General features: G+C 41.1%; 1 protein-coding gene across 5 annotated transcripts in view; it reads left to right on the plus strand.

Annotated features, from left to right (window-relative positions):
* Window positions 1-16,994, plus strand: part of ubr3 (ubiquitin protein ligase E3 component n-recognin 3) — a 412,017-nt gene that overhangs the window by 377,355 nt on the left and 17,668 nt on the right. For all 5 annotated transcript variants that reach the window (XM_064329864.1, XM_064329859.1, XM_064329863.1 and 2 more), the window contains one exon: window positions 16,317-16,441. In XM_064329864.1, coding sequence (XP_064185934.1) covers window positions 16,317-16,441 — 125 coding nt within the window. The remainder of the gene's footprint in view (window positions 1-16,316; window positions 16,442-16,994) is intronic.

Consider the following 16,994-nt stretch of genomic DNA (forward strand, 5'->3'; position numbering starts at 1 on the left):
ATCGCAAACTAAAAAAGAGCAAATTCATTTTAGATTTTTTGCCTAGACAATTGCATTTGTGGCACTTTATTTCTTCCAAAATTATGAATATAAAGAAATTTAAGCTAGTTTTGTAAATGGTACAAATGTCTTGCTTCATTTAAGTCATTTTTCAAGTCTCTGTGGTGTTCACATCTGGGGTTATAAAACTTTAAATAGGGTACCCCTAAATGGGTAGGGATTGGCAAGATTTTGCATGTGCGCAAAGGGGTTAATTGGTAGTGAATATGCACAACTGAATTCTTTTTTATCAGTGTCTAACCTTACAAAATGTAAAAGATGGAACTGTACATATGGCTGTTGAACACTGATTACAGAAAAAAAGAGGAAATACAGTAAAAGGCCACTAACTTTAAGACGATTGCATGGGTACAAATAAACTGGTAAGTAGCTTATCAAGAAGTTTGAGTTTGCCATCCCCTCCATGCAAAGACATGTACGGGCATTTAGGCTTCTGTCTTTTAGAGGCTGCGCATGCGTTGTTTAATATTGCCAGCGTAGGCTACCCTTAATCCAAATTCAACCCCTAGCCCTTAGTGGTTCCCCTGGAGTGCCCTCAGTATTATAACTCGCTGACATCACATCGAGGGCCACTCATAAAGATTGTACAAAGAACTCAGGGATACCCACTTCAGTATGAAGCCTACATTGTTGCTGGCTCAGTCATTTCTGTTGTCTATCACAGAAATATTTCAAAATATTGATTAGATTATAAGACTGTATTTGTATTTGAATGTATTTTTAGAAGGCTCTAAATACTAAAGTATTTGGTTTCCCAGGAAAGGATTTATTTAAAGGAATGTATTTTTAAAATACTATTTGGGAAAGTATTTGGTTTTCTGTGAAATAATTTCAATACATCAAATACAAAGTATTTCATTTATGAATGTATTTGAAAATACTTTAAATATGTATTCAAGTACATTTTCAAATACAAAGATGTATTTGTATTTGACCCAGGTCTGCTTAGCCAGACATGGTTTTATGTTTAAAAGTTGTGGTCAGGATGTTGTTGAGGCTCCCAGTTTTACCTCCAAGAACAGCAGTTTGGCTATTGGCAGTTCTTCGGCAGCGGAGGGAGGCACAGTTCAGGATATGGGAAAGATGAGAGGAAGTGTCCTGCCATCTCGTTTCTTTCACACGTGAATCCCCATTAACCAGGCCTGTCTCATCTCTGGCCCAGGGTCTATACCTGAAACTGGATGTGCACCCTCTCTGGGCAGATGGGCTGAAGGTCCCTGGTATGCACCTAGTCTATTACCGTCCCACTACTTCAGACGTTGGGGAAAGACTTTCACCCTTTTCGTAGATGATTTCTGTTTGTGGAACTTGGAGGGGTGATGACCTGCGGGTGGGCAGACCAGGGTGTGGGAAGCGGGTGTTCCAACTATACTCCGTTTATCTTACTTTTGAGAGCAAGACATAACTCTGGCGGAGACAGATGGATCCCGTGTATTGTAATTAACATGCAGGCTTTAATTTCATGTGGCGAATCATGTTCATACACGCAAAGTTAACATGCAGGCTTTAATTTCATGCGGCGAATCATGTTCAGGCACGCAAAGTTAATTTCCTGTGCTAACGTTACTTCCTCTGTCAACAAAAAACATTCTGCCCTGGACCCAGGGCAAATGGTTCGTCTGGTTTTCCTTGCCAATAACCTCCGGTGATACTTTCAGCTCTATTGACACCTAACGTTACTGGTCAGCTAGCCTCGCGAGCCAGTCTCTTTTTTTCACTTCGTTCAACAGATTTGGTCAGCTAACAATTTAGGCTAAATAATGTTCCCATGGGAGGCTATGTTTCTTTTCTTTTCTGAAGATTTTGATAAAATTGGATGATGAAAGAAGTTAAACAAACTAAACAGAGTAAGTAATTTATGTTGTTTTAGGCTACAGGTATTAGCCGTTTGAATAGTTTTTGTGTTAAGAAATAAACAAGGATTTCCTATAAACAATCATTTCCCGATGATTAATAAATGCCGATGTGTGACAAATTACATCCACGTGAAAGTGCTTTATTCATTTGCGCATTAGGCTATAGAAACTGCAGGGGGCTCATTTATAAAATGAACTTGTGTGCATAAGTCAAGTGAAGACCTGACGTAGAGCGACAACTGTTTCCACGGTCAAATCGAGTCATGTTGAAATTTTATAAATCACTACTTTGACGTGATTTTCTACGTACGCGCCACAAAGTTGATCTAAAATATGTTTTTTAAATGAGGCCCCAGACGTAGTAACCTAGTATTAAAGTTCAGCGATGTCCTCGTGGCCTGCTCGTGAAAAATAACGCCTAGGCCAGTTTAGAGGGAGCGTCACGTGCATATTGCGCCCGACAATAAGCGGCTTATTTTTGTGAATTATGGGCAAATGATATTCAAATATATTTGAACTCTAACTAATTACAAAAGCTAATACTCGAACTCAATTTCATGGCACTTTTGACAGCCTTACAGAGGACCATGACTTCCTTTGGAGCCCGTCCTCTGTTTGAGCCCTGCCGTGTAGCTCTCCAGATATGGTGGGAGGACTGGTGTTGTTAGAGGTACTGTCCATGGGGGGTGGTTCTGCGTTCTCTGTGGGTGGTGAGGCGAACAGGTCTGCAGAGCCCTCCACTTCTGTCTGCGTAGCTGCCAGAGGTTCCCTGGATTAAAAAAGGAGGGAAGGGGAGCGTGCAGTATGTGGTGCAGCGTTGTCTGCGTGGACTGGTGTGATGAAGTCCATAGAGCCCACCACTTCTGTCTGCACAGCTGTGAGATGTTCCACGGTGGGGAATGGTGTGATGAAGTCTGCAGAGCTGTGCCCGTTAGGGGGTGGTTCCTGGGTTGTGGGAAGACCAGAGTCATCCACTGTGCTTTTTTACATTAGCTGTGCTGCCACTGAGCTGACTCCATCTGCAGTAGGTCGTGACATGCAGTTATGTTTTTCCCAAGCTACTCTCCACATCTGGTTTACCTCAAACCATGCCTGTTTTGAGCAACAAAGATAAAGGAAATATTGTCTTTTTGCAAGGTACAATTTTATCTTTTCGATTACCAAACGCTCAGTTCCATCATAGTTTGGGGATACCAGAGGTCCAAATGCACAGTCCGTAGGCTGTGGATTGCCTCCTCATCCAGTGTGTCCATGGTATTAAGCCTCCCAGCATGTTTACACCTCTGTGTCAAAAAGCGATGCCGTTCTGAGACCATGTCCTGCAGCTGTTGATTCTATTTTGACTGGCCCGCGTATGCTGACAGGTCAGGATGGGTGAGGGACAGAGGCAACGGGGGTAACCGAGACATCTCTCTCTCTTTATCTGGTACCTCCTATTTTATTTAAATAATCCAGTTAATCTAAAACCCTTCTATAGAAAATGTTCTGAGCTTGTCTTAGGTTTTACCGCAGTTTACACAATAGCATAAATTACTATGCTGTAGGCCAACGGTAGAACCTCTAATATCTCAGCAAGTAAGGATTAATTAAAAATATGTTTATTTTATGAATCCAGCCATTCCAACAGTCAAAGACCTTGTTAAAATATTCAGCACTCTGAATACTGAACACAAGCGATATTGCGTACTAGAACCCCTCATTTATGTGATTAAATTTAATCATTATTATTGAAAATGAGAATTAATTATATCAATTAAATCGCTAAGTTCATTGATAGGTCAGTCTACAGTGCACTGGTGGAATCAACCAACACGTCGAAACACGCTATTTATCAGGTTTTAAGATTAAATTATTGAATTTAATACAAAGCAGTCAATTAGATTAATGCATTGAAATCATACATTTTTTATTGAATTGCAGGCTCACTAATTATAAATGACAAAACAGAAGACATAATACAAAACATTAAATAATTGATTTAGAAATACCAGCAGAGAGAGAGAGAGAGATTGATAAGCCAGACCTTGCCAAAGTATCACCCACTTCCAGTTTAAGCGCCAGAGGATGAAAGGAAACCAGCTAAAAACACACAACGAAGGAACCACCACCAAAATAAAAAAGAGAAAAACTCTTCTTCTGTAAGGCTCCGAAACCAACACAACACAACTTGTGGTCATCTTAAATACCTTATCTAATGTTTTCCCTAATCTGGTGATGCTGAGTTAAGTTGTAGGAGAAAAGGGAAAAGGGGGGGGGGGTGTGGGGGGTCAGACTTATTTATGACAAGGACTGGCCTACCTAAAGATTGCATTCAAACTTGTAGAGGAAATGGGAAATGGAAATGTTATGCTAGGTCTTTAACCCCCGATATGGCGTTCTGTGTCTTTTGGTTTATCTCTTCTGAGTCAAACTCTGCAGGAAGTGAGACCAATAGATTGTCTGCCTAGATTAGGGTATCCGTGGATTTGAAATTGCCCAAATCACATTTGCTTTGATGCTGACGCCAGGCCACATTCTTAAAAACAGTATGATATTGAATCAAATTCACTGTTTCCCTCTCTAAGGCCATAATCTAAGCACTACATATCTGGCACACTATTTGAAAAAGTATTTGGTTTCCCAGGAAAGTATTTATTTAAAGGAGTGTCTTTTTAAAATACTATTTGGGAAAGTGCAGTTGAGGCCAAAAGTTTACACCTAGGCTAAAGATATTCGAACCCAGTTTTTCTCAACTTCGCACATTTCATGTTACCGTATGTCAGATTGATAGATTAGGTGGGGTCGATCATTAATTGCAATTTGTTTACGAATTAATTTATGCCCCCTCTCGATTTAATAATCGTGAAGAAAACCATTTAGGGATCACTTCCGGTTGCCCTGCGGGCGGCTCAGCACTATGAATACTGAACCCAGAGCAGCCACGGTTCACCCTTATCAATCTTATCACTTAATTTATATGTAAGTGGGATTTTCTCCCAATATATATATTTATAAATCTGAATTCAGATACCTCTGTTCGACTTTGCTAATGGATCATTCTGTCAACGTGAGAGAGAAACCACAACTCAACGTTTATCAATACAGTAATTTAATATGAAGTGACGCAGCCGCAAACAAAAACCTAATACGACACACAATATATAAAACATATAACTAGGGTAACAAAAGGAAGACAGACGGTACCACGATATGACTATAGATGACTCACACACATAAGCGGGTAAGATAATGTAACACCACCTATTGAAAGTATTAAAATATTAAAAGCTAAGACCCCGCAGACAAGACAAATAATATATTTAAACACCATGGGATCTAAACACGGGGAGTTAGTAGGTGAAGGAGAGGCGCGCATGCAAGAGGATAGAGAATACAGAAATACAAACTTGGCTACGGAGTAAAATGAATGTACAATAGAATGGAGGCTTTCCGGGTTGTACTGTACTTGATCGCATCGTCGTTAACCAACCACCTAGCTATTAGTCTCACTAGAGGCGCACTTTGACAGCGAACAGCAATTGGAAGGTCAATCTGTTGGCATACTTACGAGAGTAGAAGGGAAGAAAGGAAAGGAAAGAAGATCTCCGAGACCCCAGCCCAGGCGGGACGCGCTGATTTTAAAAGTTACCAAATGTAGCTCGGACCCAACGAACTTGCGCCATAATCGGCGGTAGAGGAACCCCTTCCACGGAAGTCTCAGCAAGCACGGATGCGTTGGTGTACCAAGACATAGGCGGCTACAGTTCTGGAGCGGAGAGGACACCCGGAGGTCCAACAGTATAACAGTACAGGCTTACTAGGTGAGGATACGAAGGCCACGGCACTTTCAGAACGCAACGTACTCCAGGGCTTGGGTAGCAGATGATTATTATCTAATTCTAATAGCCTGCACTCACTGCACGCATTTTGTTTCGGACCAGTTTGGTTAAGAATTGTATTGGTAAATGGTAAATGGTAAATGGACTGCATTTATATAGCGCTTTTATCCAAAGCGCTTTACAATTGATGCCTCTCATTCGCCAGAGCAGTTAGGGGTTAGGGGTTAGGTGTCTTGCTCAAGGACACTTCGACATGCCCAGGGTGGGGTTTGAACCGGCAACCCTCCGACTGCCAGACAATCGGTCTTACCTCCTGAGCTATGTTGCCCACATTGAGTAATTGTTTAATCTGAACCTACTTTTGTCTGTTCGTTTATGTAGATGGAGCGGCCTTGAAATACCTAGGGTGCCCGCTAGTCGTCAGTAGCGTTCTGTGGGAGTGCAGCGCAATTATCCAGGCGCCAAGCTGTCGCGGTCTGAAGCTAGCAGGCTGTGAGAGAGTTCGCACCTCATGCATGGTTCGCCAGGCACGAACATCTGTTCCTATGTCTCTACCATATGTAGATAGAGTGTAAGCCCCTCGGTGTCATTAATAGTCTTTGATTCTTGAGATACTGGCGTCTGGCATGGGAGATCTGGAGATCAAGAGAGGAAGTAGTAGATAAGGTCGGAATGTTAGAATTAACAGATGCAGGCTCATTTGGGAATTTACAAAGGGATATGGTGTTTTATGTCCTCAGAGAGAGAGAGAAAACAAGAGAGGAGAGCAGACAAAGGAAGGGAATTCATTTTTTTTTTTTTTGGTTGTCCTACACATACATTTCCTGTGTTAAGTCAACTAAGGTATCTACTTTATTTTCATAAGAGGTCATTCTAAAACAATCGATTAGAGTCAGATTTATTTCAGCTTTAATATCACTATATCAGAATTACAGTGGGTCAAAAGTTTACATACACCAAGTTGACTGTCTCTTTAAACAGTCTGGACGATTCCAGAAATTGATGTAATGACTTTTTAGATGATTCTGACTGGCCAATTGTCATAATTAGGAGTTAATGGGAGTTAATTGGCACCTGTGGCTATATTAAAGGGCCTACCTTTAGAGCCACTGCCTTTTTGCCATTGATACCGCAGGAAACTCCAAGCAACTCAGCCAAGACCTCAGAAAAAAATTGTGGACCTCCACAAGTCCAGTTCCTCCTTAGGAGCAATTTCCAAACAACTGAAAGTGCCACGATCATCTGTACAAACAATTGTATGCAAATATAAAAATCTTGGGACCACACAGACACTGTATTGCTCAGGAAGGAGGCACAAATTAACTCCCAGGGCTGAACAAACTTTGGTCCGAAAGGTTCAAATGAACCCCAAGGCAACAAAGGAACTGGTGAAGGAGTGGAGGCATCAGGTGCCAAAGTATCTACATCCACCGTTAAGAGAGTCCTACATCGCCATGGCCTGAAAGGCTGCCACGCAAGGAAGAAGCCCCTCCGCCAAGACCGGCATAAAAAGGCCAGAATGAAGTTTGCAGGTGATCACCAGGATAAAGACCTAGCCTTTTGGAGGAGTGTTCTCTGGTGAGATTAAACAAAAATTTAATTGAAGAATTGTTCGGCCATAATGATCAGTGCTATTTATGGAGGAAAAAGGGTTTTAATTCAAAGAACACCATCCCAACTGTGAAGCATGGGGGTGGCAGCATCATGTTTTGCTGGAAAAGGGACTGGTGCACATCAGAAAATAGATGGCATCACGAGGAAGGACGATTATGTAGAAATACTGAAGCAACACCTGAAGACATCAGCTAGAAATTTAAAACTTGGTGGCAACTGGGTCTTCCAGCAGGACAGTGATCTTAAAGGAGTAACATGGTGGTTGAACGTGATACTTCCCAGTTGTCTTTAGGCAACAACAAAACAAATGTGCATAATTTTTTTATTATTCAGTCATTTCAATGTACTTTAAAACGTATTTTTCTAAGCCTAAATTTCCCACTATAAAAGTTCACCCGAACCGTCTGGGCGTGGTAATGAGAACTGTCAGTTAGCTATGATTGACAGACCGTGCCCCGTTACCATAGCTACCCCCATGATACGCGCTCTTTTTGGGAGACTTTTCACAAGCTAGCTAGCTTAGTAGTATAAAGTAGTAGACTTGAAAGAATTGAGGAAATATTGGGTAGCTTTGCTTTGGAATACGTCTTATTTCATTTCGGTGAGGCAAGATAGCCTATATTGTTTGTAGTACCGTAACTTGGCGTCATTTTGATATCAATACTTTTAATGGCAGGCCTGGATTTTGACAGTCTGCATGAATGAGTTATAGACAGTGTATGTCTTGTATGTGTGAGTAACTTGGGATTTTTGTACGTTGAAAATGTGTTTTTTATGAGATATCATTTCTTTTTGCAAAGCATTTTATTATGAGAGTGAGAAATGCGAAGTGACCCTGTAAGAAACGGTTGTGGATTATGGCTATCCTTGTGTGAATTTGTACAGTCTGATAAGCGTGTACCGTTTAGCAGTTTCGGTTTGCTATATACGTAAAACAGTGGCTGTGACAAAGGGTGCGGTGGCGTAAGTGTAAACGCATCAGAAATGCAGGTGAAAAATGGCCAGTGTATGTACTCACGGATTTGACGGCCATCCAACAAGCCTTGATTAACAAAAGAATCAGCGAGCCCGTAGAATTAGAGCTCCCTAGGTTGCAACTTGTGTACCCTTCTGTCCTGCTCCATTGTCTGTTATTTCTTGGAGATGCACTTTTAGTGTTTGTAAAGTTTATAAGACATTTTGATAGGCTTATCTGCAGGTAGGAATCCTCTTCGCTGTTTTGCTAAGCTAGAACCGGAAAACTTGATAGTGGAGAATAGGAGCAGACGCATATGTCCCAGCAGGCTTTGCATATGAGAAAATAACAACAGTGTGAGAGAAATGATGAAATTGCTTAGTTGAAACAATATGTTTTTAGCAGAATGGGCATGTAGGTGATGGTTGACATGATCACAGACTATAGTGCGAAGTAAATGAAGTGACCATGAGCAAGCTTAGTTTCCTTATCGAACAGTATATATAACAGTTGGTATAAAGCATTAGTCATTAAAGTGGAGGGTTAAGTAACGTGTGAAATCTATTGCACCGATGTGCTTTTCTCATGTTGCCATATGGCTTTGCAATATTGTAGCCGGTTAATAACTGAACGTGCAGATGGTACGTCATAATGCAGTGTATATGTTCGGTGAACGGCGGGTAGATATGGTGCAAAAGCAATAATTGAGACGTATTAGACAATTATTAGTGAGGGTAAAAGCAGGTTAAAGAAACGTGTTCCTAGCTGGGCTTGAACCTAGGACCCCATGTTCCCAAGACTGTAACCTTGCCCACTAGGCCACAAGCAGACTAGCTGTTTAAACTGGAAATGTTTCAGAGTAAAAAAGGTATGGGTATTTTGCGTGTGTATGCAAGTTTTTGGGTCGTGTAGGTGAAGATTTAGCTGGTGTCGGTAAAATGTCCAATGGGGAGACATTTTGTTTGTGGAATAGGCGGCAGGAAAAATAAGAATGAGAAGAAGAAGAAGAAGGAGAAAACGCAAAATCCCCTTAGTTTGGGGCTTTATTGTGTGGACGTGACGTTGTTTATGAATTCTGTCTGTTGAAATGGGGTGAGTATGTGCAGAATTTAATGCTTTTAAGGGCTGAGTGTCTGTGGCTGTTGTGGTTATTTCTGTGGGGAACCCTGAAAAGTGCCAAACTCTTGGTGCTGTATAGGTATGGGGCATGCCCCCGCCAAGGCGTAACTTGGCGGGATGGCATACCTGCCATCCCAATTAAAATACTTCAAATATGTATTTAACTACATTTTCAAATACAAATACGTATTTGTATTTCACCCAGGCCTGCTTAGCCAGACATGGTTCTATGTTTAAAAGTTGTGGTCAAGATGTCGTTGTGGTTGACAGTGTTACCTCCAAGAATGGCAGTTTGGCTATTGGCAGTTCTTCGGCAGCGGATGGAGGCACAGTTCAGGATAAGGGAAAGATGAGAGGAAGTGTTCTGCCATCTTGCTTCTTTCACACGTGAATCCCCATTAACCAGGCCTGTCTCATCTCTGGCCCGGGGTCTATACCTGAAACTGGATGTGCATCCTCTCTGGGCAGATGGGCTGAAGGTCCAGGTCTGGTTGTTGTCTTACTAGGTTGTTTCTTAGGGTAGTGGTTTTTAGGTAGTCGCTCGGTTGTTTCTAGGTTGTTGCTAGGTGGTTGTGAGAGTGTTACTATGTAGTTGTTAAGGTGTTTCTAGGTGGTTGCTGTGGTCTTACTAGCTGGTTGCGAGGGTGTTTCTAGGCAATTGCTGGGGTAATGGAGGTGGTTGCCAGAGTCTAACGACGTGGCTGCTAAGGTATTTATAGTTATACTTTATTGTTGCTAGAGCCTTACTGGGTGGTTGCTAGAGTGGACTAGGTGATTGCCTGGGTCTTACTAGTTGTTGCTAAGGTATACCAGATGTTTGCTAGGTTCTTACTATGTAGTTGCTAAGGTATACTACGGGGTTGCTAGGTGGTTTCTAAGGTGTTTCTAGGTGGTTGCTAATGTTGGGCAGAGAAAATTCTCTCCGTTGAATAACCAGGCACGACGATGTATCACCTAAGAAATTGGATTTATTTCTGCAGAGTCTGGGATCTACACATAACAAGGTGGATAAGGCCGCACTGAAGAAAGCAGGGGCAGTCCCTGCTTTTATAAGCAAAAGTGTCTTAACAGTAAAGCATAAAGTAAGATTTAACAAAGGAAATGTTTGGCTGTGTCCATTCATATAACAAAGTAAACGATTGGCTATGTCTAGTCTAACATGAGATACTACATAGGCACCTGGTGACCCAGTGGCCACTTAATCTAAACAGGCTTTTAAATCAGAAATAATTGTTTAGTCTTTGATCTGTCGGTTGCTTTTAGAGTACTGGGCAGCATGGCGTCATAGCCGGTTCCTTCTTTATTAGGATGGCAGAGGGAGAACAGGGTGGAAGGCCAAGACTCCCAGTTCAGGATGGAAGGGGGGAGAATGGGGTGAAAGGCCGAGCCTCCCAGTTTCGGTTGCTAGAAAAGCATAAAACGACAGAGAAGAACATGCACACGCATAGATACACTCATAGGCTATATGCTTATAAGCTATATTTCAAACTTGTTGTCCTTGGGAGGTTCGTGGCCTGGAGACAGAGGAGCCCTGCTGCAAGGCTTAGGAATTTAGAGTGGTACATAAGGTAAGGTAAGGTAATCTTTATTATCCCCGAGGGGCAATTTGTTGCACAGCCAGCAGTAAATACAATCATCATCAACAATCAACACACACCAATCAACACACAAACAGTTCACACAAAAAAATAGAATTACATAATGTTATTCAAAAGGCCAATAGCAGCAGGGACAAATGAGTTCTTAAATCTATTAATCCTACATCTTGGCAGATCATATCATATATCTGCGACCAGATGGAAGCAACCTGAACTCACTGAACAAGGGGTGACTAGGGTCAGCAAGGATTTACTGGGAATTCTTTGTGTCTCTGATTTTGTACAGTTGGGAGAGGTTATTTAGATTAGTGCCTGCAATTTTACTGCACATTCTACCCATTCCTTCTAACCTGTTCCTGTTTTTCAAGGTAAGTGACCCACACTAGCAAATAAAGGAGAAGGTTAGAACAGACTCAGTAAAACAAGAATAAAACATTCTCATAAAAGTGGAGTCAACATTAAAACTTCTGAGCTTCCGATAAAAGTTCATAGGCTGATGGGCCTTTGCACAAACAACATCAATATTTGGTTCAAAGGTTAACTTATCATAAATCATTGCCCCCAGATACTTGTACTGTTGAACAACTTCAACAACCTGGCCATAAGGTGGTACCATAATTTTAGTTATGCTATACAACAGCCTGGCCATAAGGTGGTACCATAATTGTAGTTATGCTGTACTCTCCTCCCTTCACTATGGTCTTATTAGCTTATTTCTAGGGTATTACTAGGCAGTTGCTAAGGCATAAAAACTATTTGATATATTATATGTGTAAGTAATCAAAAAACTGTAGGATGAGATCTACAGAATAATCTAGAATAAAATAATAAGCATTATACAATAGTTTGCTTCGCTAAAGCAAGCAAACCAATAAATATGGACAATAACAATAGTTTGCTTCCCTAAAAGGTTACATTTTCTGAAGAAAATATGAGTTTGCTAAGTTTAAAGAGAATGTTGTGCTATGACAGCAGTAGTATGCAGTTTCTATGGTGTATTAGAGTGTTGATAGTGCATTTGTATGTGGTTGTTTTTATCTACTCGCTGCTAGCGTCTTACTAGGTGGTTGCTCAGGTGTTACTGGGTGATTGCTAGATAGTTGCTAGGGTATTGCTTTGATCTTGCTCAGTAGTTGGTCATGTCTTTTTTGGTGGTTGCTAGGGTGTTACTGGGTGGTTGCTTGGTGGTTGTTAGGGGCATACTAGGCGGTTGCTAGGGTTTTAGTAGGTGGTTGCTAAATTGTTGCTAGGCCGTTACTAGGTGGTTGCTAGGGTGTTGCTTTGGTATTATTCAGTGGTTGGTAGGGTCTATCTAGATGGTTGTTTGGCTGTTGGAGGTGGTTAGTACATGGCTAGGGTATTACTACTAAGTGGTTGCTAGGTGGTTGCTAGGAACTCATAACACCCAATCAGAGGGGTGAGTTGAGCTGCTGTTTGCATAATGCAGGGCAATTGGTGGAATAAAAGTATATAAAGCTGGTAGAGTGCACAGGGACTGCATAATGATACTTCGGCGAAAGCTAAATATAAGTAAATTACATAGCATTTAAGTCTGCGTTCAAAGTCCATTCTAATGCCCCCAGCCGGGATGTCTGTAATAGCCTGTCGTCCCAACCCATGCAATTAAAAAACCAGATTTAACTGTGATTTAAAACTGCCACTCACCATTTCCCAAATAAACTCTTTCTTTGTCAGGAAGGTCTGTTATCAGTACCCTATCGAAGACAACCTGCAACCGATGTCAAGTGCAATTAGAAAAAACCCCATAGGTGCGATTGTTATTTTTCAAAAAGTAATGGAAAGCTGCATATCAATCGTTTGCTGATAATGCAGAGCCTTGTAATTTTATGGTTGCAGAACAATTCAGTGCTACATTGGCTTATATCAAGTTGTCGCTATTGTCTGATGAAATGCACTAGCATAGCCTGTAGCAGTGTTCCGGAAATACCGTTCAGCAGAACATCCACTTTGCTTCCCTAATAGGGACATCACCAGGGGCCAGAATGCAGCAGCTAGAGGGCAGAGGGCATTGTGACATCACAAGGGTCAACATTCCACCATTCATTTAACTGGGATTTGTTGGGGGATAACAAACATACAAACTTCAATCAATGCTTGGGACTATGCACTCTGAACCATGGAAGTACAGCAGCACGGATGAGGACATGGGGACATCTGAGCCATAACCTTTAACCTTTGCCGTAACTGTTGGAGAACATCCGATGATGAACCTGAGGGGGAATAATGTTAGGTCACTTGCTGCCCTTGTACTGTATAAGTAGTAGGCTATATGTTACTGAAGTATTCTGATATAACCAGTAATATCAGTAGCATTGAGCCAATATAGCTAGTCTCTTTTAACATAATTCTCCTTGCTGGCGTTCGTACGTCAGAAGAGCTTTGGAGGGCAGCTAGGGAGATATTCATTGCAGTTTGGAGAGCTTTCAGGGAACAATCAACCCCATAATAAAGTTGCCATTGTTTTGTAAACAATCATCTGTGTTTTCATTATTTTTGCGCTGTTTACCAACTGTAAACAACTGGGTATGCAGTTAGGCAACAGAAATGGAGCCTGTCATGTTTGTAATGGCTATGCTACTCCTTATGAGGTTGTATATTTCCAATGAAATGGAGAGAAGATGGGCAGTGGCGAGGATAAGACGGCAGCTTATTATTCAAAAGTGGACCCAATGGCAGGCTATCTGCAGAGCTGCAGCAAAGAGGAGGGCAATACTTTGAAGATAAATTGCACTTGTCAGCACCGGTGTAGGTAGTCAATATAGCTAGCTTCTCTGGTTTAAATGACAGATCTTTAAACTAAAAAAAAAAAACTCATATTTAGCATATTATGTTATTCATTCGCTCTGTACCACTTTATATGCAAATTCCTCATCATGTATCATATTTTCTTGTGGCATAAATTAAGTTTCCAATCTGAGAGAGGCAGCGACCACACTGCTGTCATTCGCCATTACGTTGTTCTAAAAAGGAATTTTTTCCAGTCGGAGCATGCATGAATGCACACTTCAAGTTTTCAACAAACAGAGTGCATCCGGGTACTTCCGTGCTCCACACTACTGCACTTTGGTTTGGACTCGCACTCCAAGATAAATGCGTGCTCGCTACGCGCACTCGGAGCATGGAAGTATGCAGTTTGGGATACATTGCTTTTGAAACCATTCTACCTGTGGAAACAACAAACTCTGTTTTCTAGCTTTAGGGCGCAGTCACACATGCGCGAAATTAACATTGGCGAATATTCGCCTCCTGTTCACTTCCATTCTATGCGAGCAAAGGGGCGAATAAAACATTCGCTTCCGGTGGCGAAGCAAATTCGCATCTTCGCTTCGCGTGGAGTTCAACTTTGGTGAACTTTGACCGGCGAATTCGCAGCCTCAACCAATAGCAAAGAAGTATGTGAGCTTGACCCCACTTGGCTGTAATTGGCTATAGTTTTCTTAGCGAGCCAGGATGGAGGAGACTTGGATTGTTGCTGTGTCTAACCAGCCGGTATTGTACGATCTTGCCCATATATTTCAGTATATATTTTCCCGTCGCAAAACCAACACCTGCTCATGTAATATCACAACCGTGTTACCAACAACCACAACCACTCAAATGGACTACAAATCAGCAAACTGAATTCCGTGTGCATCACATCTTGCACTGCCCACATTCAGCACGACAAGATACATTTGCCTGCATTCGCACGTGTGACCGTGCCCTTATGAGTACATGATACACTACAAGGACGGAGTGTGGCACAGTGGGTAAGGAACTGCGCTTGTAACCGAAAGGTCGCAGGTTCGAATCCCGGGTAAGGACACTGCCGTTGTACCCTTGAGCAAGGTACTTAACCTGCATTGCTTCGGTATATATCCAGCTGTATAAATGGATACAATGTAAAGTGATAAGTAAAAAAAAAGTTGTGTAAGTCGCTCTGGATAAGAGCGTCTGCTAAATGCCTGTAATGTAATGTAATGTAACAATGGCACTAAATACAGAGATGCTTCCACTATTTACATAATATCACATAAACAGAAACAACTTTTTGGATGCGTGGAACCATAAAATCTTGGTGAAAATCGGTTTAAACCAATTAGAGCATTTAAAAAAATAAAATAAAATTTCTGTGAAAATGAGTACAAAAAAACAAAAACATTTAACCTTGAACATTAATTACACCTTTTAATATCTCAACCATACACCCATGAATTTAAAAGTTGTTATGTGCTGTACTTTATTAAGTTTTTAACAAGTTTTTAGTTTTGAATGTTTTTTCTCCACGCTAGCATTTTGGGAGTTCTAGCATTTTGGGAGGCTAAGGATCAGAAATTCTTTTTAGTCAACATTTCTCGAAATTGTATGCCTTAATGCTATTTAGACAAAAGCTTTATGAACAGGGGTTGACGTATACAACAGGCAATAAGATTTAAATGCGCATCAATTTTACTGTATCCATTTTTAGGTATGCTTGTACTTTTAGGTATGCCGTTCATTGAGACATATAATTGCAACACATTTTAATCTTTTTGCTGAGCTTGGGTACTTGTGTACCACATACGTCAACCCCTGATTAAGTGTGTAAGTGTGTTACTGTATGTTGATTTTAAGCAATCTTGAATGTTCATGCTAACGTTTTTTATTTAACTAGACAAAACTTCACTTTTATATTCAAATACAATATGTGGTAGTTATGTCTCTTCTTGTATTGGTTTGCTGTCTTGTGGATATAACACGCAATTACCACAGCCTGAAAGTTGGCCAAATTCTGACATGTATTCCAACGTTGTTATTATTATAATATTATTTTATTATATTCAAAGTGACTTTTTCCCCCGAAGGAATATAGTTGAATGTCATTTTTGCAATCGGCATGCAAGTTCCAGTGCATACATCATCACATTGAAATACTTGGTAGGATCATAGTACCCAAGACCACCAGTGGAAAATAGCATGGGGAGAGCAATTACAGTGCGCGATCACATTGAATTGATATTGCTACCGAAATTCCATCATGAAAAGGTAACAAAAATGGCATTTTTTAATATGAAAAGGATTGGGATTGATTAAAGGATTGATTAAACAGTAATTGCACTCACTGTTTCAGCCTGGCTCCACCTACCTCAGTTTTGAAAAATGTGTCCTGATGTAGTACGTATGTCAATCTCAATAGCATAAAGTATTCTATCTGCAAATTAATTTGTACAGTGGAGCTGCACCAGGCTTATGAAACTTGGATCAAACTGGAAAACTTGGATTAATACAGGTCTGTTTAATTTCCTGTTTCTTCCAGAACACTTCACCTGTTTGGTGAAGGTGCTGTACACCCTACAGTACATCCAGGCCATTGCTGTACTCTCAATCAAGTTGAGCCCGGAGGAGAGAGAGGCCTGGAAAACCTCTAGAGCACTCGACAAGGTAAAGGGGCACATGCATCATAGTTTAGTGGCCCTTTGTAACAGGACAGACCAGCCCTGAGAGCCACAGGGTCTTTTGATTGTCTCTGTAACTGATTAATTAACTCTGTTGAAAATACCTCAAACAAAGTTTTTTGCACGTAAATTCTTTTCTGATTCGATAGTAAACAAAATTCAACCGACCCTGTGACTCGCAGGAATCAAGGTTGTAGCTCTCAGGCACCTACCATAGAGTTTGACTGTCCATTTAGGTCGCAGGTGCCTAAAGTTAGGAATGGGACTTAGGCAAAATTCTGTATAAACAACAAGAAAGGGCATGTACTTTTGCTACGTCTCCTCTGATTTATTTCACCCGACAGGCATGTCAGTATAAAGGGTGTGCAACCAGTGTGCAGAGTCCTTTATCACCTGGTTTCAGTTACGAGAATAACAAAACAAGTGTGAATAAAGGAATCATTCAGTGACACTGTGCTTCATTTAAATCAATGAAATGATGGTATTCTCCCTACCAAGGGTAAATTTTCAGGGCATGAGTTCCATCTATTTCACAATCC

This window comes from Anguilla rostrata, chromosome 3 (genome assembly GCF_018555375.3).
Source record: "Anguilla rostrata isolate EN2019 chromosome 3, ASM1855537v3, whole genome shotgun sequence".
In the NCBI taxonomy this organism is placed as follows: domain Eukaryota; kingdom Metazoa; phylum Chordata; class Actinopteri; order Anguilliformes; family Anguillidae; genus Anguilla; species Anguilla rostrata.